Source organism: Pseudophryne corroboree, chromosome 7, assembly GCF_028390025.1.
Source record: "Pseudophryne corroboree isolate aPseCor3 chromosome 7, aPseCor3.hap2, whole genome shotgun sequence".
Taxonomy (NCBI): domain Eukaryota; kingdom Metazoa; phylum Chordata; class Amphibia; order Anura; family Myobatrachidae; genus Pseudophryne; species Pseudophryne corroboree.
Genome location: NC_086450.1, coordinates 278084186 through 278110635, shown reverse-complemented (window position 1 = coordinate 278110635; position 26450 = coordinate 278084186). Strand labels below are relative to the sequence as shown.

The 26450-nt window shown below is 45.2% G+C and overlaps 1 protein-coding gene and 1 long non-coding RNA gene across 2 annotated transcripts in view; one reads left to right on the top strand and one right to left on the bottom strand.

Moving 5' to 3' along the window:
• The first annotated feature begins 223 nt into the window (after positions 1-223).
• The window catches only part of LOC134945093 (putative methyltransferase DDB_G0268948), a 182106-nt gene continuing 155879 nt past the window's right edge, over positions 224-26450 (top strand). The window contains exons 1-2 of the mRNA XM_063934151.1: positions 224-354; positions 18882-19042. Coding sequence (XP_063790221.1) covers positions 244-354; positions 18882-19042 — 272 coding nt within the window. The 5' untranslated portion in view covers positions 224-243. The remainder of the gene's footprint in view (positions 355-18881; positions 19043-26450) is intronic.
• LOC134945094 (uncharacterized) overlaps positions 7991-26450 on the bottom strand; it is an 89351-nt gene continuing 70891 nt past the window's right edge. The window contains exon 4 of the long non-coding RNA XR_010182040.1: positions 7991-8506. This is a non-coding gene — a long non-coding RNA (uncharacterized LOC134945094). The remainder of the gene's footprint in view (positions 8507-26450) is intronic.

Genomic DNA, 26450 nt, shown 5'->3' with positions numbered 1-26450 from the left:
CCTGTCCTGGCAAAATAAAAAACAATTAGAATAATGATAATCTTGCAATATATTCATGATATAAAGTATCATGGTCATGTGGAGTTACAGTAAGTCCATGCTTCATTATTTGAAGAATCGACACATAACCCTGTGTAGGCAGTTGTAGAATATATGTACTTTAAACACAAGTATTAAAACCATTGGATCTACAGACTAACTTTTTTTTAAATCATTTCAGGTTGTAATTTAACTCAATTAAAAATGTCCACACGACTATTTGAAGGGAACGAACATGCATACTGCTATCAAAAATACAGGTTTCTACCGCCACAAGAAGTACAAGACATGATCTGCAGCTATCTGGGGGAAAAAGTAAGGAAAAGTATCAGCCAAAATTATAATCTGTGATGGTTTGTGGAGAGGAGAAATAGAAAATATGTATGGGAGTGTGTAGTCATGGACACATGAGCATGCGCCACATACACACCACCATACAAAGACAGAAACTGTACTGGTAGTACTAGAACAGGGGTGTCAAAGACAAGGCCCGCGGGCCAAATCCGGCCCGCCAGACCTCGTCTGATGGCCCGCGGTGCCGCCGCCATGAAACCCCCTTCTCCCGAGTGCCCAGCTCGGGGGGGGGCGGGGTTTCGCGGAATGACGCGATTGCGTCGTGACGTCACGGCGCAAACGCGTCATTCAACGAAACCCCGTCGGAGGAGGGAGAAGGGAGCCGCGCAGACGAGGAGGGAGAGGCGGCTGAAGAGCGGCGAGAACCGCTTCAAATGTAAGTCAGCCCCTCTCCCTTCCTCTCTTTCTCTCTCTCTCCCTCCTTCCACCACCTGCCACAATGTGTAAAATGGGGACCTGTGCCTGCCACAATGTGTAAAATGGGGACCTGTACCTGCCGCTATGTGTAAAATGGGGACCTGTGCCTGCCACAATGTGTAAAATGGGGACCTGTGCCTGCCACAATGTGTAAAATGGGGACCTGTACCTGCCGCTATGTGTAAAATGGGGACCTGTGCCTGCCACAATGTGTAAAATGGGGACCTGTGCCTGCCACAATGTGTAAAATGGGGACCTGTACCTGCCGCTATGTGTAAAATGGGGACCTGTGCCTGCCACAATGTGTAAAATGGGGACCTGTACCTGCCGCTGTGTGTAAAATGGGGACCTGTGCCTGCCACAATGTGTAAAATGGGGACCTGTGCCTGCCGCAATGTGTAAAATGGGGACCTGTGCACTATAAAAGGGGGCACATGGCTGGGCACTATAAAAGGGGGCACATGGCTGGGCACTTTAAAAGGGGGCAGATGGCTGGGCACATATAAGGCAGGTGGAGCGGTAAATTTTGGATAGACCTACAGATACAACCGGCCCTTTGATGGGGACCAAACTGCTGATGCGGCCCCCGATGAATTTGAGTTTGACACCCCTGTACTAGAAGATAAAACAGTTTACATTTATTGATACATAAGGTAGTATTTTTTTAGTACGACATATGTACTGTATCTATATATATATAAAAATGTATGTATGTATGTATGTATGTATGTATGTGTGTGTGTGTGTATGTGTACAGTATATGTATGTATGTATGTATGTATGTATGTATGTATGTATGTATGTATGTATGTATGTATGTTCCAGCATAACTCTGGAATGCCTGGAGCAATTTACACCAAACTTGGTACACATATGACTTAAAATCTGAAAAAAATAAAAATAAGAATTTACTCACCGGTAATTCTATTTCTCGTAGTCCGTAGTGGATGCTGGGGACTCCGTAAGGACCATGGGGATAGACGGCTCCGCAGGAGACTGGGCACATCTAAAGAAAGATTTAGGTCTATCTGGTGTGCACTGGCTCCTCCCACTATGACCCTCCTCCAAGCCTCAGTTAGGACACTGTGCCCGGAAGAGCTGACACAATAAGGAAGGATTTTGAATCCCGGGTAAGACTCATACCAGCCACACCAATCACACCGTATAACTCGTGATAGGAACCCCGGTTAACAGTATGATAACAACGGAGCCTCTGAACAGATGGCTCGCAATGACAACACGATTTGTGTAACAATAACTATTTACAAGTATTGCAGACAATCCGCACTTGGGATGGGCGCCCAGCATCCACTACGGACTACGAGAAATAGAATTACCGGTGAGTAAATTCTTATTTTCTCTGACGTCCTAGTGGATGCTGGGGACTCCGTAAGGACCATGGGGATTATACCAAAGCTCCCAAATGGGCGGGAGAGTGCGGATGACTCTGCAACACCGAATGAGAGAACTCAAGGTCCTCCTCAGCCAGGGTATCAAATTTGTAGAATTTTGCAAACGTGTTTGCCCCTGACCAAGTAGCAGCTCGGCAAAGTTGTAAAGCCGAGACCCCTCGGGCAGCCGCCCAAGATGAGCCCACCTTCCTTGTGGAATGGGCTTTACAGATTTAGGCTGCGGTAGTCCCACCGCAGAATGCGCCAGCTGAATAGTGCTACAAATCCAGCGCGCGATAGTCTGCTTAGAAGCAGGAGCACCCAGCTTGTTGGGTGCATACAGGATAAACAGCGAGTCAGTTTTCCTGACTCCAGCCGTCCTGGAAACATACATTTTCAGGGCCCTGACTACGTCCAGTAACTTGGAATCCTCCAAGTTCCTAGTAGCCGCAGGCACCACAATAGGCTGGTTCAAGTGAAACGCTGATACCACCTTCGGGAGAAACTGAGGACGAGTCCTCAACTCTGCCCTATCCATATGGAAAATCAGATAAGGGCTTTTATAGGTCAAAGCCGTCAATTCTGACACACGCCTGGCCGAAGCCAGAGCCAACAGCATGACCACTTTCCACGTGAGATACTTCAAATCCACAGTCTTAAGTGGTTCAAACCAATGTGATTTCAGGAACTCCAAAACCACATTGAGATCCCAAGGTGCCACTGGGGGAACAAAAGAAGGCTGAATACGCAGAACTCCTTTGACAAAAGTCTGAACTTCAGGCAGTGAAGCCAGTTCTTTCTGGAAGAAAATCGACAGGGCCGAAATCTGGACTTTAATGGACCCCAATTTAAGGCCCAACGTTACCCCTGCTTGCAGGAAATGCAGGAATCGACCCAGTTGAAATTCCTCCGTTGGGGCCTTCCTGGCCTCACACCAAGCAACATATTTCCGCCAAATGCGGTGATAATGTTTTGCGGTGACATCCTTCCTGGCTTTGATCAGGGTAGGGATGACTTCCTCCGGAATGCCCTTTTCCTTCAGGATCCGGTGTTCAACCGCCATGCCGTCAAACGTAGCCGCGGTAAGTCTTGGAACAGACAGGGCCCCTGCTGCAGCAGGTCCTGTCTGAGCGGCAGAGGCCAAGGGTCCTCTGAAAGCATCTCTTGAAGTTCCGGGTACCAAGCTCTTCTTAGCCAATCCGGAACCACGAGTATAGTTTTCACTCCTCGCCTTCATATTATTCTCAGTACCTTGGGAATGAGAGGCAGAGGAGGAAACACATAAACCGACTGGTACACCCACGGTGTTACTAGAGCGTCCACAGCGATCGCCTGAGGGTCCCTTGACCTGGCGCAATATCTTTTTAGCTTTTTGTTGAGGCGGGACGCCATCATGTCCACCTGTGGTCTTTCCCACCGGTTTACCAGCATTTGGAAGACTTCTGGATGAAGTCCCCATTCTCCCGGGTGGAGGTCGTGCCTGCTGAGGAAGTCTGCTTCCCAGTTGTCCACTCCCGGAATGAACACTGCTGTCAGTGCTAACACATGATTCTCCGCCCATCGGAGAATCCTTGTGGCTTCTGCCATTGCCCTCCTGCTTCTTGTGCCGCCCTGTCTGTTTACATGGGCGACCGCCGTGATGTTGTCTGATTGGATCAGTACCGGCTGGTTCTGAAGCAGGGGCCTTGCTTGGCTTAGGGCATTGTAAATGGCCCTTAGCTCTAGAATATTTATGTGAAGCGAAATCTCCTGATTTGACCACAGTCCTTGGAAATTTCTTCCCTGTGTGACTGCGCCCCAGCCCCGAAGGCTGGCATCCGTGGTCACCAGGACCCAGTCCTGTATTCCGAATCTGCGGCCCTCTAGTAGATGAGCCCTCTGCAGCCACCACAGCAGCGATACCCTGGTCCTTGCCGACAGGGTTATCCGCTGTTGCATCTGGAGATGGGACCCGGACCATTTGTCCAACAGGTCCTACTGGAAAGTCCTTGCGTGGAACCTTCCGAATGGAATTGCTACGTACGAAGCTACCATTTTTCCCAGGACTCGTGTGCATTGATGTACCGACACCTGTCCCGGTTTTAGGAGGTCTCTGACTAGAGATGACAACTCCTCGGCTTTTTCCACTGGAAGAAACACTTTTTTCTGGTCTGTTTCCAGAATCATTCCCTGGAACAGAAGACGTGTCGTCGGGACCAGCTGTGACTTTGGAATATTGAGAATCCAGCCGTGCTGTTGTAGCACTTCCCGAGAAAGTGCTACCCCCACTACCAACTGTTCCCTGGACCTCGCCTTTATCAGGAGATCGTCCGAGTACGGGATAATTAAAACTCCCTTCTTGCGAAGGAGTATCATCATTTCGGCCATTACCTTGGTAAAGACCCTCAGTGCCGTGGATAACCCAAACGGCAGCGTCTGGAATTGATAATGACAGTCCTGTACCACAAATCTGAGGTACTCCTGGTGAGTAGGGTAAATGGGGACATGCAGGTACGCATCCTTGATGTCCAGGGAGACCATATAATCCCCCTCGTCCAGGCTCGCAATAACCGCCCTGAGCGATTCCATCTTGAACTTGAACCTTTTGATATAAGTGTTCAAGGATTTTAGATTTAAGATAGGTCTCACCGAACCGTCCGGTTTCGGTACCACAAACACTGTGGAATAGTAACCCTTCCCTTGCTGAAGGAGGGGTACCTTGACAATCACTTGCTGTGAATACAGTTTTTGGATAGCCACCAACACTGCCTCCCTGGCAGAGGGAGTTGCTGGTAAGGCAGATTTTAGAAAACGGCGGGGGGGGGGGGGGACGTCTCGAATTCCAGCCTGTACCCCTGAGATACTACTTGAAGGGCCCAGGGATCCACCTGTGAGAGAGCCCACTGTGTGCTGAAATTTCTGAGACGGGCCCCCACCGGATCCGCCTGTGAAGCCCCAGCGTCATGCTGTGGACTTACCGGACGCGGGGGAGGACTTTTGCTCTTGGGAACTGGCTGTATGCTGCAGCTTTTTCCCTCTACCTTTGCCTCTCGGCAGAAAGGATGCGCCTCGAGCCCTCTTGTGTTTATGGGGCCGAAAGGACTGTACTTGATAATACGGTGCCTTCTTTTGCTGTGGGGTAGCCTGTGGCAAAAATGTCGATTTCCCAGCCGTAGCTGTGGAAACGAGGTCTGAAAGACCATCCCCAAACAGTTCCACCCCCTTATAAGGCAAAACTTCCATGTGCCTTTTTGAATCGGCATCACCTGACCACTGACGAGTCCATAACCCCCTTCTGGCGGCAATGGACATTGCGCTTATTTTTGATGCCAGCCGGCAAATATCCCTCTGTGCATCACGCATGTATAAGACAGCGTCCTTTATATGCTCTACTGTCAGCAAAATAGTGTCCCTATCCATGGTATCAATATTATCCGACAGGGAATCTGACCACGCAGCAGCAGCACTGCACATCCATGCTGATGCAATCGCTGGTCGCAATATAATGCCCGTGTGTGTATATATAGCTTTTAGGGTAGCCTCCTGCTTTCTATCAGCAGGATCCTTTAGGGCGGCCGTATCCGGAGACGGTAGTGCCACCTGTTTTGATAAACGTGTAAGCGCTTTATCTACCCTAGGGGACGTTTCCCAACGTGACCTATCCTCTGGCGGGAAAGGGTACGCTGCCAATAACCGTTTAGAAATTATCAATTTCTTATCGGGGGAAGTCCAGGCTACCTCACACACCTCATTTAATTCCTCAGATGCAGGAAAAACTACTGGTAGTTTTTTCTCACCGAACATAATACCCTTTTTTGTGGTACCTGGGGTACTATCAGAAATGTGTAATACATTTTTCATTGTCTCAATCATGTAACGGGGTGGCCTTATTGGAGGGTACACTAGTCTCATCGTCGTCGACACTGGAGTCGGTATCCGTGTCGACATCTGTGTCTGCCATCTGAGGTAGCGGGCGTTTTAAAACCCCTGATGACATTTGAGACGTTGGAACAGTCACAAGCTGAGTAGCCGGCTGTCCTATGTCGTCAAACCTTTTATGTAAGGAGCTGACACTGTCACGTAATTCCTTCCATAAGTCCATCCACACAGGTGTCGACAACACATTTACAGGCATTTGCTCTGCCTCCACATCATTTTCCTCATCATACATGTCGACACAGCGGTACCGACACACAGCACACACACAGGGAATGCTCTGACAGAGGACAGGACCCCACAAAGCCCTTTGGGGAGACAGAGGGAGAGTATGCCAGCACACACCAGAGCGCTATATACCACAGGGATATCACCTATAAAGAGTGTTTTCCCTTATAGCTGCATATATATATTATACTGCGCCTAAATTTGTGCCCCCCCCTCTCTTTTTTACCCTTTCTGTAGTGCAGGACTGCCGGGGAGAGCCAGGGAGCGATCCTTCCAGCGGAGCTGTGAGGGAAAATGGCGCCAGTGTGCTGAGGGAGATGGCTCCGCCCCTTTTTCGGCGGGCTTTCTCCCGCTTTTTGTGTTATTCTGGCAGGGGTAATTTACACCTATATATCCTCTGGGGCTATATATGGTGTCAGTTTTGCCAGCCAAGGTGTTAATATTGCTGCTCAGGGCGCCCCCCCCCCAGCGCCCTGCACCCATCAGTGACCGAAGTGTGTGGTGTGCATGAGGAGCAATGGCGCACAGCTGCAGTGCTGTGCGCTACCTTGGAGAAGACAGAAGTCTTCAGCCGCCGATTTTCCGGACCTTCTTGCTTCTGGCTCTGTAAGGGGGACGGCGGCGCGGCTCCGGGAACGGACGACGAGGTCGGGTCCTGTGTGCAATCCCTCTGGAGCTAATGGTGTCCAGTAGCCTAAGAAGCCCAAGCTACCACCACTTAGGTAGGTTCGCTTCTTCTCCCCTTAGTCCCTCGCTGCAGTGAGCCTGTTGCCAGCAGGTCTCACTGTAAAATAAAAAACCTAAACTATACTTTCTTTCTAGGAGCTCAGGAGAGCCCCTAGTGTGCATCCAGCTCGGCCGGGCACAGAAATCTAACTGAGGCTTGGAGGAGGGTCATAGGGGGAGGAGCCAGTGCACACCAGATAGACCTAAATCTTTCTTTAGATGTGCCCAGTCTCCTGCGGAGCCGTCTATCCCCATGGTCCTTACGGAGTCCCCAGCATCCACTAGGACGTCAGAGAAATAAAAAATACTGTGGGGGTAAGACACCCCTAGCACCCCTAGGGGTGGGGGTGGGAAGGGGATGACATGAAAAAATCCATAGTTTTCAGGCATAACTCTGGAATACCTGAAGCAATTTACACCAAACTTGGTACACATATGACTTACAGGGCTAGATGCATCAACGCTTGGAAAGCGATAAAATGGAGAGTGAAAAAATACCAGCCAATAAGGTCCTTACTGCCATGTCACAGGCTGGGTTTGAAAAATGGCAGTTAGGAGCTGATTGGCTGGTACTTTTTCACTCTTCATTTTATCACTATTCAAGCGATGATGCATCTGGCCCACAATCTGAAAAGAAATACTGTGGGTGTAAGACACCCCTAGCACCCCTAGGGGTGGGGGTGGGAAGGAAGTGACATGTAAAAATCCATACTTTTCAGGGTTGCTGAGATGAGCCGCCATCAGCATGGGGGAGGAGAAGGGGTGAAAAATAAAATGTCCAACATTAGTGTCATATTATGCTGGCACTATAAGCATCAAACTGACAGGTATGTAGCCCAGAGGCCCATTACACAGTGACCCCTGGGGGAACAGCTCCCGCATAGACTACACCCGGCTCAGGTGATGAAACAATGACAGCAGTCGGCAGTGTGTGCAGGGCCTGGAGGTGGGGGATTAGGCAGCCCTGCTGCTGCTGCTTCCACACTTACCCACATCAACAGACTCTCACACAGATCCACCCGGTCCAGGCTCTCCACGTTTAACATCCTCCCTCCGCTCCACTACTCGCTTTCCACTAGCTGATCTGCAGCAGCGCGATGCAGCTCCGTCCCCGGCAACACAGCAGCAGTGATGACAAATCGCACCAGAGTGGCTGCTCACTGTGACCACCGCCCGGCACAGCCGCTGCCTCTATAACTACTACTGTCACTGTACAGTCCACTGACACCGGGGGAACACAGAGGCACCGCTCCTGGGTAATGCAGATGTATCCACCCCAGTTTTCCTGACGCTGGCTGCTGTGTCCGGCTTGGGGAGGGGGTGATCACAGGAGGTTCCCTGAAGCGGGCGTCCCCTCCATCTCTGGGCTGCTCCACCCGGGTGCTGCTGGCTGCTGCCTTGTTGAGGGATGGGTGGTCTTCGTTTACCAGGAAGTCCTTCAAAATGAAAGTTATACGCACGTAAATACTTGAAATTCCATAGCGAAGCACGGGTATTCAGCTAGTATTCAATAAAATCATGATTGTAGCAACAAGAAATGTAATAATAAACATAACAATGAAAAAATACAAATAAATACAAATAACCAATCCTATATATATATCATTTTGCTGTGTATCAATTTATCGGAATTGACAACTATTAAGGAAACAATCCAATCAAGTGTTTACACACACCTTTTCTATATTAACCTGATTGATAGCACATGTATATATTGGTTACCAATGAGGATCGCTCCTTCTGAAGAAATGGCCAGTGTATTACCGGCGAGAAACATGTTAAAGTATCTTCATGAACTTCCTCTGAGCGAAAGGATCTCAGAGTCTCTGATCTCCGAATGACTCCTTGTATGTACCGGAACAGCAGCCCCAGCGGCAAGCAGGCTGTACACTGCAGCAGCCCACCAAGCAGCAGCCCTCAGAGTCAAGCAGGCTGTTCACTGCAGTGTCGCCTAGATATTACCGCTTAGGTCGCCTTATCGGCTTCACATAGATCCACACACGGCTTTCAGTCTTCCACTTACAGTGGTTCTTCTCGTTTGGATATTAGGACCCAGGTCCCTCATACACCAAGGAGTAAGTCGCTGCATTGACTGTTTATTAAACAGAATGTCACTTGCTACTCCAAGTTGTCAGTAGCTGTTGCTTTTGGTAACTACCACTTCAAATTCTCTGTGGATTAGTGAGTATGCCTACTGTAGCTGGCATAAATCTCACAATGAAGCCGGATACCTTCTATATTACATTTGTCTGCTAAAGAACTGTTAAAGGTTTATCCTGATTATTGAAATCAGCTGGACTGATACATTGTAAATATCCACTATTAACTTGATACAAATTGATACTTTTCAAGTGCTGAGTTTGGAGATGGCTACATCATCTGCAACTGTTGGTGGATATTTCTTTCATGCACAAGTGTTGATTTTATAATATTATTGGAGACAATTCTGTCATATTTGGTCTATAGTGTACATTTATTTTATTGTACTCTAAGTAAATTTATATTTTCAACTATTTTGTGCTATTTCCACCTTTTTCCCCCCTTATGTGTTAAATGGGGGTAACCTCCCCATAATAAAGTAAGCAGCAGTGATAAACGGTATACATATATTGTATTATTAAGAGCACCTGGTTGATGTTTTTGTGTTTTTGATCATTGCAATATTGCAGTCTTTTAAAAGGCACAGTGTGTTAAATACATTGTCTCTAATGGACCAGAACAAGTCTAAAACTACTAATGACCCATATCAGAATCCCTCAAAAATTTGTAGTTAAAAATGATGGCAAATATGTTCATATATTCAAATATGGATAATGCAGGTAAGTTCAGAGTAGTAATTGGAGAGCTGTAAACTGTTGGGCCAAGGGCCTTAGTATGCATTGCATGTGAGATGTGGTCGCATACTCCCGAATATTGGCGCAGTGCACACATGCAGGGCCCGCAATGCACATGCGCAGGCAGGGAGATGAGATTGCATCTCAGTAATGCGAATGCCTCTGCCTGATCGACAGGCTGAGGCATTCACAGGGTGGTCAGGAGCGGTGGTGTCACATTGCAGGGGCGTGTCCAGGCCATTTTTGGGGCAGCCATGTGACTTCACACGATGGAGAAAATGGCGGTGGCCCAACTGCCTTCACAGCCAGGGTGTGGAGGCAGGGTGGCTTCCCTTATTCAGCGACGTGATTGCTGACCCTGCCCTGTGCTGGGCGGCACCCAGCATGTGAGTGATAGCAGTTGCAGATTTGCTAAATTAGCTGAATGAGGGCCCAAGTCCCCAAAGAGAAAGATGCTGTAGTTGAACTCCCGATCATCTTGGTAAAAGCTTGTGTAACTGCTGGAGAAAGCTGCTATGAAATCCAATCACTTTAAATAGTGGCTGTGGTATAGAAGATCTACAATGTCTAGATCAACAGTCATTAGGTCGACTCCATATGGACCTTTTGTCAATGTCAACCTAATGTATGTCTATCATATGGTGTTGTCTTATTGACTGTCGACCTAGACATTGTCGATCTAAAGTCTGGATCCCAAATAGGGCAACCGACTACTGTATGATCTCCAAGTAGACGGCAATTGTGTCAGTGCCTCCCTTGATGCATTAAATGATATGTGGCTGTCGGGGCAGAATGTAAGCCCACAGCAGTTGTAGATTTAAACACCTGTTAGTATTAACTCATAATAGCTGTTGGCATGGACGACTGTCAGTGTGTATGCACACTCATTGGCACTCAACAGGTCCACTGAATAGGTGGCCAGATTTGCAGAGATGTGTAGACTCTATTCCTGATTCTGCTAATGGAAGACCATATGGTGGTTGCTGGAGTGCAGTTTGCTGTATACGCTTAGTGTAGTGGTTAGTTGAATAAACTGCAACAGAGCTCCTTTTCCTGGATCTTTTATCAGCCAAAGACACACTGCACTCATTGGTTCAGTGTGCGGCTGTGGACACGTTGCACTTGGTGGATCTGTGTGCTGTCTGATATGCATTGTTTGTCTATCCTCTCCTAAGAGGTAGATAATTCCACTGGCTGGTGGCTGCTAAGCTCCACTATTGGGAGCCCATGTGAGAAGAACTGTCTACAGATTTATCAAGTACAGCTAATCCTAGCCTCACAAAGAGATGAGTCAGATAGATCCGTGTCAACCAAGATGCAGAGACAAGAAAAAGTCACAGATTGTCTCCCATTAATAAGGAAACCAAAAGAGCCGCAGCTGCTCTGTGACCATATCAGAAACTTTGGGAGCACTGGGGCAAATGTATTAACCTGGAGAAGGCATAAGGAAGTGATAAACCAGTGATAAATGGAAGGTGATAAACGCACCAGCCAATCAGCTCCAATATGTTGATTAATAGTTAAGAGCTGACTGGCTGGTGTGTTTATCACCTTGAAGTTTTCACTGGTTTATCACTTCCTTATGCTGTCTCCAGGCTTAATACAGCTACCCCAGTCCGAATCTTACCTGTGACAATCAAGAAAAAACTAGGAGGGCCCTCCAAAACTGTTAGTACTCACATTTCTGTGGATATCCCCAACAAAATACTGTTGCCTCTCTATTGCTGTAATATCCAGTAACAATGGCTAATACTGTATGAGGGTACAGTGTGATCTGTGAGGGAAAGGCCTGGGGGGCAGAGTGAACTGTCGGGGTGGAGGTTGTTTGAGGGGGCAATGTGATCTGTGACTGGGAGGCTGTGTGAGGGGAAAGTGTGATCTGTCAGGGGACAGGCTATTTGAGGGTCCAGCATGATCTGTGAGGGTGGGCTGTGTGTGGGGCGAAGGAGGTGTGTGGGGCAAAGGAGGGACGAAGGAGGTGACTCTGAAATGCGTTGATGTGCTGGACGGAGACAGATCTGTGATTACTGCGGTGATCTCTCTCCATCTGCCTGAGGCTGTTGCCGATCCATCCTACTCAGGGCAACCGGGAAGTCCTGAGTCTGTGAGCGCAGCCTCCCCCAGGAGGGGGTACGTGGGCATCACCGCCGGTTATGTACTATTTGTTTTTAAGAATGAACCCATGTTGGGTATTGTCATTTTTAATAAATGTATTTTGTTTTAATTAGAGATGAGCGGGTTTGGTTCTGAATCTGTCGGATTCTCACGGGGTTTGGATTCCATATAAGGAGCCGATCGTCCCCGCCATTTTCACTCCGGCATTGGAGAGTGTAGAGAGAGGACGTGTCTCCGTTCTCTCAGTGTCCGTGTCTTGTGCTGAATCTGTCTAGTCACAGTGCTTGTGTCCTCTGCTGCCATATGTCCAGTGTTGTCCAGTGGTGCTGTGTTGTGCTGCATCAGTTCAGTGGTGGTGTGTTGTGCTGCATCAGTCACAGTGGTGGTGTCCTCTGCTGCCATATGTCCAGTGCTGCTGTATAATAAGTCCCTTACAGTGTTGCTATGTTGTCCTGCATCAGACCAGTGGTAGTGTTCTGGGCATCAGTCAGTCCAGTGACCATTCACAGTGGTGGTGTCCTCTGCTGCCATATGTCCAGTGGTGCTGTATAATAAGTCCCTTACAGTGTTGCTATGTTGTCCTGCATCAGACCAGTGGTAGTGTTCTGGGCATCAGTCAGTCCAGTGACCATTCCACAGTGGTGGTGTCATCTGCTGCCATATGCGCAGTGCTGCTGTATAATTAATTATCTGTGTTGTCCTGCATCAGACCATTGCTAGTGTCTTGTGCATCAGTAAGTCAAGTTACCATTCACAGTGGTGGTGTCATCTGCTGCCATATGCCCAGTGCTGCTGTATAATTAGCTGTGTTGTCCTGCATCAGACCAATGGTAGTGTCCTCTGCATCAGCCATCAGTCATTCCTGTGCCGCATATTGTGTTATATAACTCCAGAAAAATAATGAATAACAAAAATTTGGAGGATAAAATAGGGAAAGATCAAGAACCACTTCCTCCTAGTGCTGAAGCTGCTGCCACTAGCTATGACATAGACGATGAAATGCCATCGTCGTCTGCCAAGGCCGATGCCCAATGTGATAGTAGAGGGCATGTAAAATCCAAAAAGCCAAAGTTCAGTAAAAAGACCCAAAGAAAGAAATTTAAATGGTCTGAGAAGAAACGTAAACTTGCCAATATGCCATTTACGACACGGAGTGGCAAGGAACATCTGAGGCCCTGGCCTATGTTCATGACTTGTGGTTTAGCTTCACATGATGATGGAAGCCCTCATAATTGAGTCCTTGTCACTTATGTTGGTGTTAGACGTGCATCCGGTATCCGCCATTAGTGCAGTGGGATTTAGACAATTGATGGCGGTATTGTGTCCCCGGTACCAAATCCAATTTAGATTCCACTTCACCAGGCAGGCGATACCGAGATTTTGCCATTTAATTCCAGTGATTAGGACGTATAATTCCAGTGATTTTGCAGTATAATTACAGTGATTTTGCCATTTAAGTCCAGTGATTTTGCAATTTAATTCCAGTGATTTGGACATATAATTCCCATGATTTGGACATTATAATTCCCATGATTTGGACGTATAATTCCAGTGATTTTGCAGTATAATTCCAGTGATTTTGCCATTTAATTCCAGAGATTTGGACGTATAATTCCGGTGATTTGGACGTATAATTCCAGTGATTTGGACGTATAATTCCAGTGATTTGGACGTATAATTCCAGTGATTTTGACATTTAATTCCAGTGATTTGGATGTATAATTCCAGTGATTTGGATGTATAATTCCAGTGATTTGGACGTATAATTACAGTGATTTTGTAGTATAATTCCAGTGATTTTGCCATTTAATTCCAGTGATTTGGACGTATAATTCCAGTAAGAATTGTTTGTGTCGCTTGGCTTAGTCATACAGCTACCTCATTGCACCTCTTCTATATCTTTGCATGAGGTGCTGTTTGGGGCCTAGTTTTTGAAAAGTGCCATCCTGTCTGACACTGCAGTGCCACTCCTAGATGGGCCAGGTGTTTGTGCTTCACACTTGTGTCGCTTAGCTTGGTCATACAGCCACCTCAATGCAACTTTTAGGCCTAAAAACAATATTGTGAGGTGTCCAGAATAGACTGGAAATGAGTGGACATTAATGTTATTGATGTTAATAATACAGTAGGAGCAAAATTACCCCCAAATTCTGTGATTTTAGCTGTTATGGTTTTTTCAAAAATCATCCAGACCCAAAACATAAAAGGGTGGTTTTGGCAAAACCAAGCCAAAACTAAAACACGAAAGTGGAATTAGAACCAAAAACAAAACACGAAAAGTGCCAGCCGCACATCTCTAGTTTTAATACTTACCTCAGTTTTCCGTCTTGCATGATTTTCATGAATGGATGACATTTAGCGGGGTTCATGCCACAGGGAGCATTGATTAAGGGTAGATACAGTATCTGTGCTGCACGAAGGGTTCATGACTGCCAGCATTTGCAGTGAATTAAGTCAAGTGGAGGAGAGATCCCACTACGGAGAAAGATACCTTTATGTGCATGAACCAAGGGGGTTCTACTGTAAGTGTGATTCCTTTTGTTATATGTAGTACAAGAAGAAACATTTGGGAATTTAATGCAAACGGTCTTACCAATATAGATCACCTCTATACAGAGGGTGTTTGATTTAAGTCCAGCGCCGAGCTGTCCACTGTATGTACATATGTGTGTGGGGGCAGTGTGATCTATGAGAAGGTGAGAATGTATGAGGGGGCAGTGTGATCTGTGATGGGGAGGCTGTGTGAGGGGCAAATGTGATCTGGAGGCTGTGTGGGAGTGCCAAAAGAAAGTCTAGCATGGGCTCCACTTGATCTAGAACTGACCCTGTCCATATCCATATTAATCTGTTTTCCAACTTTTGGGAGAAAATAGCCAAATGGGGTTGGTAATGTATGCATTGTTTTTGGCAATGCATGTTGAATAAATATTATTTACTAGCGTTTGCCTATAGCTTTGCTCACATGGATATCTGTTATTGATCAGCAGAACTAATTTTACAAACATAGTAGTGCCATCTAATATTGTGATGTATATTTTATACAGATTTCTTTGTAAACAATATTTGCTGTTTATTCATCAGCGATTAAAATAAAAAGATGCTTGGGGCTACTAACTCATGAGCAAGCCACATAAACATGTCCATGGGAGAAGCAACTGGTCCTGAGGTCTATGCCTGTAGCCCTATGCATTTGCCCCTACGACTTGTTGCGAAGCAGATGCTTACAGGAAACTGCAGTGGATAAGGGGTATAGACGTGGTATAAACACAGTGCCACCTGTGCCACTTCCTGTTAGAATCTCTGCCTCATTTAGATTCCTCTGCAGAGCAGTCACTTTAAGTCGGGTTCCGTTGCATAACTTGGGCGGAGTCAAGTTTCACAGCAGTATGATCGGAACACCAACTTTCAGTGCGCCGAGTGTCAAGCATATGGTTTTTGCTTCAGTGCTCCTCTCCCTGATGTCACATCGAGATCATACTAACTTAGTTTCTTTCTAGGTCACTAAACTATACAATAGTGAAAACTAGAGATGTGCAGTGGGCACTTTTTTGTGTTTTGTGTTTAGGTTTTGGATCTGGATCCTCGCTCGTGTTTTGGATCTGGATTGGTTTTGTCAAAACCACCCTTTCGGGTTTTGGATCTGGATGAGATTTGAATAAAAACACAAAAACAGCTAAAATCACAGAATTTGGGGGTAATTTTGATCCTACGGTATTATTAACCTCAATAACATTAATTTCCACTCATTCCCAGTCTATTCTGAACACGTCACAACTCACAATATTGTTTTTAGGCCAAAAGGCTGCACCGAGGTAGCTGGATGACTTTGCTAAGCGACACAAGTGTGCGGCACAAACACCTGACCCATCTAGGAGTGGCACTGCAGAGTCAGACAGGATGGCACTTTTAAAAACTAAGCCCGAAACAACTCATCATGCAAAGAAGAAAAAGAGGTGCAATGAGGTAGCTAGATGACTTTGCTAAGTGACACAAGTGTGTGGCACATACACCTGGCCCATCTATGAGTGGCACTGCAGTGTCAGACAGGATGGCACTTTTAAAAACTAGTCCCCAAACAGCTCATCATGCAAAGAAGAAAAAGAGGTGCAATGAGGTAGCTGGATGACTTTTCTAAGCAACACAAGTATGTGGCACAAACACCTGGCCCATCTAGGAGTGGCACTGCAATGTCAGACAGGATAGCACTTTTAAAAACTAGGCCCCAAACAGCTCATCATGCAAAGAAGAAAAAGAGATGCAATGAGGTAGCTGGATGACTCTGCAAAGTGACACAAGTGTGCGGCACAAACACCTGGCCCGTCTAGCAGTGGCACTGCAGTGTCAGATAGGATGCCACTTTTAAAAACTAGGCCCCAAACAGCTCATCATGCAAATAAGAAAAAGAGGTGCAATGAGGTAGCTTAATGACTTTGCTAAGAGACACAAGCGTGCGGCACAAACACCTGGCCCATCTAGGAGTGGCACTCAGTGGCTGAATGTTGAAAGTGGGCCGCAATTTTTTGGGCCACTGACAGCATCTCCTGAATGCCCCTTTCATTTTTCAAAAAATTCTGCACCACCAAATTAATTGTATGTGCAAAACATGGACGTGCTGGAATTTGCCCAGATGTAATGCACGCACAATATTGGTGGACTTATACAGCAGTACCCCTGTACTTAAACGACAGTACCACTGGACTTATACGGCAGTACCCCTGGACTTATACGGCAGTACCCCTGGACTTATACGGCAGTACCCCTGGACTTATGCGGCTGCATCACTGGACTGGACCTATACGATAGTACCCCTGGACTTATACAGCAACACCACTGGACTTATGGCAGCACAGGACACCACCACTGTACTGATACAGAACAACACAGCACCACTGGACTGAACATATACAGCAACACCACTCGTGCCTCGTTCTGGTTTCCGAGTCTGGTGGGAAGTCCCGAGCCGCACTCGGATCCGGGTTCAGGACGTGATTTTCGGTAGGGTTCGGTTCTCGGGGGAACTGAACCCGCTCTTCCCTAGTGAAAACGCCATCAACATTCATCCAGTAGTTTTTGCCTGATGCTGGAACAAACAGACAGACAAGAATTTTGAAAAATAGTCCCTAGAAGTATATTTCTAAAAAAATAATAATAATAATTGTTATGTATAAACACAAAGTATGTATAGATTTGATATAATTACCTACAAATTTCCTGTTTATATAAAAATTAAATTTAAAACCATAAATAGATAGAAATCTGTTCTTAAATAAATTATTATTTTATACTTTTTTGTGTGTGTGGTTAAATATTTCTAGATTATGCATAAACCACAGCCTATGTATAATTGAACACATTGGACCTGATTTAGGGCTTGGTTCAGAAATAGATGCTAATGTCATTGCAGCTGCAATCTCATATATAGCAGCTGTGTGAAAATATTAAAATGTCACCTCTGCTGGGTCTTATAGTTAGACCCCACTGGAGGCAGCTCAGATCCATCCGCTTGTGTACGAAGAGTCAGCCATTGGATGCATATTGGGCAGTTATCAATCTTCTGAGAAACCCCATGGTGACGCAGTGTGGCTGTCAGATGGAAGACACTGGAGTTATGTTACCAGGGCAGCCATCAGGGGGGGGACTGTGGGGACTGGGGTCCTGTGTCCTTACATAGAGGGGGGCTTCTACTGGCAATACCTGGAGAGCTGCACAAGGCTGCAAAACGACAGAGGACTTCTAAGAAGCAAGCCTTCTCTGTTCATCAGCTCTCTGTGAACCGTTTGTGTAGGTCCGCAACACTCCACCTATATGTAACATCACAATGTATGAAATCACATAGGGCTGGAGCAGCGTGGCAGAATCTTTTTTTGGGCGGGGAGGGGCCCTGTCTACTTTATCAGTCCTGGGCCCAACAATTTCTAATGGCAGTCCTGCATATTACTGCATATGGGATCACAGTCGCAAGCTGTGACACGCCTCCAAAATGGTCATGACATGCCTACGTCTGAGTCATCACTTTATTGCTACCTTCCACGACTATTCCCCGACTGTCAATCACTTTGTGAAAAAATCCTCACTGTGATTGCCATTGCAAAACCATTGCAGCACCTGACGCATGCGCAGTAACGAAAAATTGCTCCGCTGCAAACAACATTGACATAGGGGGTAATTCAGAGTTGATCGCAGCAGCAAATTTGTTAGTAGTTGGGCAAAACCATGTGCACTGCAGGTGTGACAGATATAACATGTGCAAAGAGGGTTATTTTGTTTCTGTGCGGGGTAAATACTGGCTGCTTTATTTTTACACTGCAGTTTAGATTTCAGTTTGAACACACACCACCCAAATCTAACTCTCTCTGCACATGTTATATCTGCCCCCCCTGCAGTGCACATGGTTTTGCTCAACTGCTGATAAATTTGCTGCTGCGATCAACTCTGAATTAGGCCCATTGTGTCAGTCTCTGAATCCCTTAGACATGGATCTAAGTTCATTTGTGGAGCATAAAAATGTGACTCAATGAATTTGACCACAAATGTTGCTGTATATGATTATTTGTAAAAATGGTTCTGCAGCCACCTTTTCATTGTGTATATTTATGGGGTTGGTACAGTAAGGGCATTGCCAATGCAATAAAGCAAATCTCTAAAAGATGTTGATGATGACGACAATATCAACAAGTATCTTTACAGTACAAAAAAAATTAAGAGTGTGGTGGATGCATGCTGCACATGTTAGCGCTGATAGGCTAACATGAGCTCTGATTTTTTTTTTATTACTCATGGAAAATATATAATAGATGAGCATTCCTTTTCTCCTGTATACTCGTTGTTATAATTTTACATTAAATGTCTTCTCCTTTCCTAGTTAACAAATCCATATGGGCTTGCTGTTGACGTTGGCTGTGGGTCAGGACAGGGCACAAGAATTCTGGCTCCTTACTTTGAAATGGTTTTGGGAACAGACATTAGTGAAGCACAAATAGAAGAAGCCAAGAAAGAAGCTGGACTTTCAAACGTAACATTTCGGTAAGATTATTTTGTAATGCTGTTTTGGGTAACTGACAGAGGGTCATATCCACCAACATTCAGCAATTCATGTCAGGGGCGGATTGGGATGGAAAACAAGCCCAGGAAATTTATGGAAGCAGCCCTAATGGAAATGTGGTCTGATGAGGGGGTGGGGTCTGTTGAGGGGGATGGGATCCCTCCTTATAGGGCCTGATTGCATGCAGCATCACTGGATGGCAGAGTTGCAGTACTGCAGAGATGAAATAACTGAATAAATGGGGACAATGCAGTGTACTGAGTATGGGCTGCCTGTCATGTGTGGGCTGGGGCCACATGACAACACACAAAATAGGACCCACAGACACATCGGCCTACCAGGATTCTTCCTGGTGAGCCCTATGGCCAATCAGCCCCTGATTCATGTCAATAATTCTAATTACGTATCATTGAAATTTTTCAGTAAAGACAAGCAGGCACCGGGGTTCTGAAAGATCCCATCCCTTTGATGTGGATTGCTAATGCAATAACTGTGCTACCAGTTTCGGACCACATGCATGGTACTACATATGCATGAGGAAATGACCTTGGACAAATTTTAAGATGTGTAGCTACAAGGGGTAACCGCATCTAAAGATGGTGAAAGTTATCAGGTCCAAGCTTGCTAAAGTTTCAGTAGAACCCTATGAGGGCTGCTGTTGCGAATAAAAATGGAGGGTACTGCTTACTGGAGAATCATGAATTGGCTGTGTCTTCATGCTCACTGGTTCGCCTACAGTTGTTGATAAGGACTGCCTAGTCTGAGATGAGTCAGTAGTCTAATCTGTCTGCTATGTTATTCATCCATGATCAGAGGGTATCCGGTCTTTAGGTCGACATTATCAGTAGGCCGACATGGTCACTAGGTCAACGTGGCAAATGTCGACACATGAAAAGGTCAACATGAGTTTTTCACATTTAAAAAAATGTTTTGAACTTTTTCGTACTTTACGATCCACATGGACTACGATTGGGAATAGTAACCTATGCCGAGCGCAGCAGTAGCGGAGTGAAGCACCTTGTCCGAAGCATGGCGAGCGAATACGGTGCACTAATTGGGGTTCCCAGTCACTTCACGAAGAAAACACCAAAAATATATTAAAAACTCATGTCGACATTTTTTAATGTCAACATATTTTCATGTTGACCTAATGACCGTGTCAACCTATTTCACATGTCGACCTAGTCACTGTCGACCAATAGTTGTCGACCTAATGACTGTTGACCCTATGATCCACACCCGAACAGAGGAATTACTGAATGCATTTGTTTTCCTTTACTAGATACTAGTTCAGCCCTGAAAATGGCTGCCTCTATTGTGTGTTTGTGTAGGTTATCCTATACTTTAATTCTGCAAAGGTTAGTTAAGTGAGTGGAAAACAAAGGCCCTCATTCCAAGTTGATCACATGCTGCCACTTTTTTGCAGCTCGTGCGATCAACTAGATGCCGCCTATGGGGGAGTGTATTTTTGCACAGCAGGGCTGCGATCGCTTGTGCAGCCCTGCTATGCCAAAAACGTTTTGTGCAGAACTAGACTAGGGTAAGACTTACTTACCCTGTGCAATCACTTCAGCGTTGCAGGTTCCAGAATTGACGTCAGATATCCGCCCTCCAAACGCCTCGACACGCCTGCGTTCGGTTCTCGCCGGACAACAACGTGCCTGTGCAATGCGGCCGCCGTGCATGCACAGTTCCGACCCGGTCGCACGGCTGCGAATAAGCGCAGCATGCGATCAGGTCGGAATGACCCCCAAAGCCTCTAATACTGCTACAAGTAATTTGTCACAATTTAGGAGGGCAAACTAATGCAGATGAAAGCAATAATCCAGTTTCTCACTGAATCAACATTTACATTTTAACTTCATGACTAGAGTGTGATATATGGTCAGTGATGGACATAACTGAACTTTATAAAACATTACCCTGAGAATGCTTAAAAAATGAAGAATTAAGGAGAAGACTAATATTTCACTAGACATGTTGTTCTTAACTCTGGTTTTTAATACATTCTAAAGTTAAATGTCACACAAGAGTTAAGCTTAGGTGAGGCAGTGAAAGTCGTAATCTAGACAGGTCACATTTAATAAAGCAGTCAATAACTTAGGCAAAGTCCAGAAAACGAGCAGTTCACAAATGAAAAAAATGAAGTAAATTAACAAAAATAAAGGTTCCTCGTCTACTTTTGGAAGGACTACGGACCTGATTCAGAGATGGCGGCAGATTGCTGCGTATCTCCTCACAAGCTGGAGAACGCACAGCACAGTGCAAGGCCGCCCAGCATGTGTAGTGCCGCCTCACGATGCATTCGCAATTTAATTGCGGGTGCATTAAATGAAATTTGAGCCCATATTTTTAATCAGAGCGGCTGCCTGTGATGTCACACAGCCACCCTGAAAACACTGCAACCTCGCCCAATGCCGTGTCGCTGCCCTGTGAGGTCCACCGGTGTCAATCACATTGCGGTCGCATTCTTCTGGGATGCACCCACAATGCTTGAGGCCATGTGCAGTTTGACGATAGAGGAAAACTGCGCTGTGTGACGCAGCAGCAGCCAGCTATGAATTATGACCTGAGGACCTGATTGAGAGATGGACGCAGATCACTGCATACGCAGCCAGATCTGAGTCCATCTCCTCACATGCTGGGGGCCGCCAACATTTTTTGTTAAATCAGAGTGGCTGCGTGTGATGTCACGCAGCCACCCCGAAAATGCTGCCGACACACCGCCGTTCAGCCCATCACGCCCCCCCCAACGCCGTTTCGCTGTCAATCACATTGTGGCCACCGTGTTGCAGCAGCAATGCTTGGGGCCGTGCAGATGCAATGTGGCCGCTGCGTGTGCGCAGTTTGCTGATATAGGCAAACAGCACTGCGCTACACAGCTGAATTAGGTCCTAAGTGTTCAGCCCACACAAAGTTTATTTCTCTCTGGTTTAACTTTAATGTTTCCCCCCAGGCACTGATATACAACTAGAAAGTTGTTTCAACTTTTTTTTCTCCTTGTTAATCAGAATGTATAATTTTGTGGCCAGAGGGTTAGAACTGTCCTTAATGAACCGATATCTATACATTCTCATCCATTTACTCCAGGGTCACTTTTCGTGTTTTGTGTTCTGGTTTTGGTTCTGGTTCCATGCTCGTGTTTTGGATCTGGATTGGTTTTGCCAAAACCACCCTTTTGTGTTTTGGTTTTGGATCTGGATGATTTAAAAAAAAACATAAAAACAGCTAAAATCACAGAATTTGGGGGTAATTTTGATCCTACAGTATTATTAACCTCAATAACATTAATTTCCACTCATTTCCAGTCTATTCTTAACACCTCATGCCTCACAATATTGTTTTTAGGCCAAAAGGTGGCTTGATGACTAAGTTAAGCTACATAAGTGTGTGGCACAAACACCTGGCCCATCTAGGAGTGGCACTGCAGTGGCAGACAGGATGGCAGATTTAAAAAAATAGGCCACAAACAGCACTTGATGCAAAGAAGAAAAAAAGAGGTGCAATGAGGTAGCTGGATGGCTAAGCTAAGCGACACAAGTGTGTGGCACAAACACCTGGCGCATCTAGGAGTGGCACTGCAGTGGCAGACAGGATGGCAAATTTAAAAAATAGGCCACAAACAGCCCTTGATGCAAATAAGAAAAAAAGAGGTGCAATGAGGTAGCTGGATGGCTAAGCTAAGCGACACAAGTGTGTGGCACAAACACCTGGCGCATCTAGGAGTGGCACTGCAATGTCAGACAGGATGGCACTTAAAAAAAGTTAAGCGACACAAGTGTGTGGCACAAACAACATGGGATGTGCTGGGATTTGCCCAGATTTAATACATGCACAATATTGGTGGCACAGGAGAGTGTTCCCCTAACCACACACACACACACACACACACACACACACACACACACACACACACACACACGGCAAAGCCTGTAAAATTAATTTGGATAATAATAACCCTTTTATTTGGAGCTATTATAATAATATGCAGCACAGGCGAGTGTACCGATACACCACACAGGGCAAACCCTGTAAAAATATTTGGATAATAATATAAGTAATGTAAATAACCCTTTTCTTTGGAGTTAATAATATACAGCACAGGACACCACCACTGGACTTATGGCAGCACAAGACACCACCACTGGACTGGACTTATACAGCAGTACCCCTGGACTTATACGGCAGTACCACTGGACTGGATTTATACGGCAGTACCACTGGACATATATTGCAGTATCACTGGAATGATATGGCAGTACCACTGGACATATACGGCAGTACCATTGGACTTGATTTATATGGCAGTATCACTGGACTTATACACCAGTACCACTGGAATTATACGGCAGTACCACTGGACTTATACGGCAGTACCAATGGACTGGATTTATATGGCAGTATCACTGGACTTATACACCAGTACCACTGGAATTATACAGCAGTACCACTGGACTTATACGGCAGTACCAATGGACTGAATTTATATGGCAGTATCACTGGACTTATACACCAGTACCACTGGAATTATACGGCAGTACCACTGGACTTATACGGCAGTACCACTGGACTGGATTTATATGGCAGTATCACTGGACTTATACACCAGTACCACTGGAATTATACGGCAGCACCACTGGACTGGATTTATATGGCAGTATCACTGGACTTATACACCAGTACCACTGGAATTATACGGCAGTACCGCTGGACTTATACGGCAGTACCACTGGACTTATACGGCAGTACCACTGGACTGGATTTATATGGCAGTATCACTGGACTTATACACCAGTACCACTGGAATTATACGGCAGTACCACTGGACTTATACGGCAGTACCAATGGACTGGATTTATATGGCAGTATCACTGGATTTATACACCAGTACCACTGGAATTATACAGCAGTACCACTGGACTTATACGGCAGTACCAATGGACTGAATTTATATGGCAGTATCACTGGACTTATACACCAGTACCACTGGAATTATACGGCAGTACCACTGGACTTATACGGCAGTACCAATGTACTGGATTTATATGGTAGTATCACTGGATTTATATGCCAATACCATTGGAATTATATGGCAGTATCACTGGAATTATACACCAGTACCACTGGACTGGATTTATACGGCAGTATCACTGAAAATATACAGCAGTATCACTGGAATTATACACCAGTACCACTGGACTTATACGGCAGTATCACTGGAATTATATGGCAGTACCACTGGACATATATACGGCAGTATCACTGGATTTATACGGCAGTACCACTGGACCTATACAGCAGTACCACTGGATTTATACAGCAGCACGGGGACACCACCACTGGACTGATGCAGGACAACACTGCAATGGACTGGACTTATAGAGCAGCACTGGACAAATGGCAGCAGAGGACACCACCACTGTGACTGGACTGATGCAGCACAAGACACCACCACTGGACTGATACAGCACAACACAGCACCACTGGACTGGATTTATACAGCAGCACTGGACATACTGTATGGTAGCAGAGGACACCACCACTGTGACTGGACTGATGCAGCATAAGACACTACACTGGACTGAGCAGCACAAGACAGCACTAAAATTGCCACCCCATTTTCCCTCCCGCACAGACACTGAGGACGGAGACACGTCCTCTTGTTACACTCTACGGGATTGGACTGAAAATGGCAGCGATGCACAGCTCCTTATATGGAATCCAAACCCCGCGAGAATTGGACAGCGAGATGATGACATTTTGCCTCGTTCTGGTTTCAGAGTCAGGCTGGAAAACCTGATCCGTGCTCGGATCCGTGCTCGGGTAGTGAAGTCAGGTGGGGTTTGGTTTTCAGGGAACCAAACCCGCTCATCTCTAACTGAAACTATGGGGCTAATTCAGTAAGGATCGTAAAAAGTACAAATTAGCAAAAACTGTGACCAATCGCAAAATTAAGAAAGCACACCCAAACGGAAAATCTGCAACACCAATTTAATGTTACATAAAAAAAAGGTGGACTTGTCAAATTTGCAAATTTTGCGATGAGATTTAAAATTCTGCATTTTTTGCGAAAAAGCTTACACTTAGTCGCATTTTTTGCGTACAGGTTTCTGATGCCAACCATGCCTACTGACAGGATGCGTCGAACAACAAGACGAGTTACATCTGCTGGTGAATCCACAAACGCAGGCGGAAAAAAGAAAAAAAATAGTTTTTTTATGTTGAAAGTTTACATACATGACATATTAATGTTTCTTTGTTATTATTAACATTCCTTATGTTATTGTTTAATGTGAAAATGTAAAAAAAAAAAAGTGGTGCATATTTAAAATGTCCACCAAAATCACAATTATTGTGGTGATGTTATTGAACATATGTTTCTTTATCAAGGGTATGATTTTTGAAGATAATAATTGTTTGTTGCCTTAAATCAGAAAAAAACTCAGCTTTTAAACAAAAATCCATTAACAAAAAAACAAAAAAAACTTGCTTGTAAATGTTATAGTACATGTTTGTAGGGAAACAAGTGTATTCTTGACAAACCTGCATTGTTATTAACTTAAATAATTATTAGGTTACTACTAACATATATTTTAGAGTAATACATGTGTTAAATAGTTTAATGCTCCCCTTACATGTTGTTAAGTTTCAATGCAGCTGAATAAACTGAATTGTGGTCAACAGTGTGAGCTGCTTCAGATGTGTGTAATGAAGCAATGATTGCAGTATACATCGAACATTCTTCAACTGAGGTCAGCTTGTGCAGATTTTAAGGTAGACCAGTAGTCACTCAGAAACTGCACACCATAAATGTGCGTTCAGTTGCTAAAAATGCGTATGCCCCGCCTATCTAAAATCTGCATACGCCCACAACATGCCCCTGCATAGTTTTTGTGAGTCCAGCCCTTTAGTATGCCCCTACATGCCTCGTTTTTGTAGTGCATACACAGTTTTTGCAATGTCTCAGAAGTTGTATTTTTTGTCTCAGATTTTACGTATTTTCGCAATATTTGCGATTTTTGCAGTTTTGCGTTCCTTGTTGAATTAACCTCCTATATCTGCTATTTTTTATAAAGGTTTATTCATTTCATAAACTGTATTAGCGACTTTCTTTCTTTGTGCTTATGACAGGTTTTGGTGTAAGTATATCTGGGTATATGTATGCCTGATATATACCTGGTCAATTGACTATTTTGTGTCTTTTGTAGCTTATTTTTGTTTATTTCATATATACATGTGACAGCTCACTATCAGTGTCTCTATGTCATGTCAAACCCTTAGCCATTAAATCATTTTTGAACCAAATTAAATAATTTTCAGTTTCTGAATTAATTTATTGTGCATACCGTTTCAGCCTGAAACACCCTAATCTACAGTATTTGTTTAGTT